Source organism: Benincasa hispida, chromosome 12, assembly GCF_027475165.1.
Source record: "Benincasa hispida cultivar pf3 chromosome 12, pf3_genome.v1.1, whole genome shotgun sequence".
Lineage (NCBI taxonomy): Eukaryota > Viridiplantae > Streptophyta > Magnoliopsida > Cucurbitales > Cucurbitaceae > Benincasa > Benincasa hispida.
The window spans coordinates 20,173,104-20,176,528 of NC_143489.1; the positions used below are offsets into that span (position 1 = coordinate 20,173,104).

Here is a 3,425-nt window from a genome sequence, read left to right on the forward strand (position 1 = left end):
CCGAATCTTCCAGATCGTGTGGAAGAAGAAGTCCACATGATGCTATTTTTAGAAAGCATTATGTTAGTGGTTTGTGGTTATTTTGTTGTTATTAGACTATAAATGTAAGTCCATCAATTGAATAAAAAATAGGGAGTTCTATTACTTTTCTTTCTCTCGCTAATATATTTTACTTCCAGAATATTTTTTTTGTCTGTTTTCTTCAAATATATATCAGAGTGCGTGAGATTTTTTTTTGTGCAGATCCCTGGTTTTTAAACCAACATTTGGTATCAGAGCCAGGTTGTCTTCTCATCGCAGTTTCCACTGTCCAACGAAGATGTCGAGCATCTCGCAGCAAGTGAAGGAGAACAGCGGAGCACCAATTCTCTACCCGATGTTGACTCCTCACAACTACACGGTGTGGGCGATAAAAGCGGAAGAAATCCTCGATACCCAAGGAGTTTTGGAGGCGATAGAGCCGGCAAGAGAAGCCGAAGTGGATGCGAAGAAGGACAAGAAGGCGTGCGCGTACATTCCAATGCATCCCAGAAGACGTGCTTCTACAAATCGCGAAGAAGAATACCGCAAAAGAAAATACGGGATAGTCTCAAGACGAGGTACTTGGGAAGTGAGCGGATGAAGATGGCATTAGTTCAAACCTTGAAGAGCGAGTTTGATGTTCTTCGGATGAAGGAGATCGAGACAATCGATGAGTTCGTAGGAAAAATCAGCGGATTAGCAAGCAAGTTCTCCACCCTCGGTGTTGCACTTGAGGATTCATCATTGGTCAAGAAGCTCCTGGACTCCGTCCCCGACAAATATTTCCCTGTCGTCGCCGGAATCGAGCAATTCCTAGATCTCAAAACCATATCGTTTGAAGAAGCGATCGCACGAATGAAGGCATACAAGGAACGGACGGTGCGACTCAGAGGAAACAACAACAACTCCGATGGACAACTCCTACTTACCCATGCCGAGTTGAAAGCAAGACAGAAAGGGAATAGCGGTGAAAACTCTTCGGTGAACAAAGGGCGCGGATCCGGTGGTAGTGATCGTGGAAGATGGCAAGGACGAGGATGGAGTCGTGGTCGTGGTCGTGGTGTGATGCGTCAAAATAGTGCGGGAGGCATTAGCAACACTGGAAATGGCACTCGTGACAAAAGTCACATAAAGTGCTTCACTTGCAAGAAGATGGGACATTACGCATTGGAGTGCCGTGGAAAAGGTCGTGACGATGAAACTCATCTAACTTGCGCCACCGATGAAGAACTGACATTAATGATGGCCGTGTCCTAGGAGGGGACACACACTAGACGTGATCAGAAGGATGTTGTATTACTCAGCAAAGAGCAATTGTTGCCAGAGATGTATCGCAACGACAAGAATGGAGAAAATAATGACGTTTGGTACCTTGACAACGGTGCTAGCAACCACATAACTGGCCATCGTGAGAAGTTCCAAGAATTGGATGAAAGCGTCACCGGGAGGGTGAAGTTCGGCGATGGATCAACCATTCAGATCATGGGAAAAGGAACGGTCATGTTTGAGTGCAAAAACGGTGATCAGAAGACTCTCCAAGAGGTGTACTACATTCCAAAGCTACGTAGCAACATCATAAGCCTCGGGCAAATGACAGAAGATGGGAACAAGGTGCAAATGGGGGGAGATGCCATGAAAGTGTCTAACAGGAGCGGGAAGCTCTTGATATCGGTGAAGCGAACACAAAATCGCTTGTACAAGATAACCTTGAAGACGTTCAAGCAAGTCTGCCTTCTGACAAGCTTAGAAGATTCAGCATGGTTGGGGCACGCGAGACTTGGCCATGTCAACTTTCATGACTTGAAGCTCATGGGTGAGAAGAAATTGGTAGTTGGAGTACCACCAATAACTCAACCGAACAAGTTATGCGAAGCATGCGTGATTACCAAACAAGCGAGGTTGTCGTTCCCGCGCCAATCAACCTATAGAGCAGAGAAGCCGATAGAACTCCTTCATGTCGGTATTTGAGGACCGATTTCACCGTGTACTCTCGCTGGCAACAAGTATTTTCTACTGATCGTTGACGATTCCACAAGATGGATTTGAGTGTACATGTTGGAGGAAAAAAGTGACGCACTCGAAGCATTCAAGAAATTCAAACTCTTGATGGAGAACAAGACGGAGTACAAGATTGGAACGCTCCGGACGGATCGAGGTGGCGAGTTCTTATCTGCGGAGTTCACTTAATTTTGCAAAAAAGAAGATATCGAGCGACACCTCACTGCTCTATATTCACCGCAACAGAATGGCGTCGTAGAACGTCGTAACCGCACCGTAATGGTGATGACGAGATCACTCCTCAAAAGCATGCACGTGACAGCAAGGTTTTGGGGAGAGGCGGTGAGACATGCGGTTTATGTGTTAAACTGTCTTCCAACGAAGGCCCTTGGAGAACGCACACCATTTGAAGCTTGGATGGGGAGAAAGCCACATCTTGCACACTTAAGAGTGTTTGGTTGTGTGGCATATGTAAAAAACACAACCCCTCACCTCAAGAAACTCGACGACCGAAGCTCACCGATGGTATATTTTGGTGTCGAAGAAGGATGCAAAGCTCATCGCTTATATGACCCGAGCCATGGAAAACTACAAATTAGTAGAGATGTCGTTTTTCAAGAGAATCTTGAATGGCTTGGAATGAAGGCGTTAATGACGGCAAGGAGATTCCGAAGTTTCAGATGATGGACTAATTTTATTTCGACGAGGCCGATAATATGGAGGATACAGAAATCGAGGTCGAAAATACCGCACCACAAGTAGCCGAGATACCCGAAATTGGAGAGACTAGTCCATCTACTCCATCGACGAGCACACCAGTCCATCTAAGATCTCTCGCTGACATCTACGCCAACACAGAGGAAGTTATTGGCAGTGAAGAACAAGAAAATGGGGTGATGATGGTGGTGTCTGAAGAACCGACTTGCTACCAAGAAGTTGCGACCGAGGCCCGCTGTACGAAGCAATGGAGAACGAGCTGAAATACACTGAGAAGAACAACACATGGAGTCTAACTGAGCTTCCACCGGGACACAAACCCATTGGTCTAAAATGGGTATTCAAATTGAAGAAAGACTCTAATGGAGAAGTTTTCAAGCACAAAGCAAGATTGGTTGTGAAAGGCTTTGTACAAAGACAAGGCATCGACTTTAAAGAAGTTTTTGCACCGGTTGCAAGACCTGACACCGTTCGAGTCAATCTTGCATTTGCTGCAAATCGAAATTGGGAGGTACACCATCTAGATGTGAAGTCGGCGTTTCTCAACGGGGAATTGGAAGAGGAAGTATTTGTTACTCAACCGGAGGGATTTGAGGTTCCAAACAAGAATCACAAGGTGTATAGGTTGTCGAAGGCTCTCTACGGATTGAGACAAGCTCCACGAGCTTGGAACATTCGACTTGATAAGA

At 45.7% G+C, this 3,425-nt stretch overlaps 1 protein-coding gene across 1 annotated transcript; it reads left to right on the forward strand.

Moving 5' to 3' along the window:
* Positions 1 to 624: 624 nt before the first annotated feature.
* LOC150031847 (uncharacterized) lies at positions 625 to 1,278 on the forward strand. Its single transcript, XM_090308300.1, has one exon. The coding sequence runs from the start codon at positions 625 to 627 to the stop codon at positions 1,276 to 1,278; it is 654 nt and encodes a 217-aa protein (XP_090164426.1).
* The last annotated feature ends 2,147 nt before the right edge of the window (positions 1,279 to 3,425 follow it).

Excerpts from the sequence above, each read along its gene's own strand:
- LOC150031847 (XM_090308300.1), top strand. The coding sequence starts at position 625 with ATGGCATTAGTTCAAACCTTGAAGAGCGAGTTTGATGTTCTTCGGATG.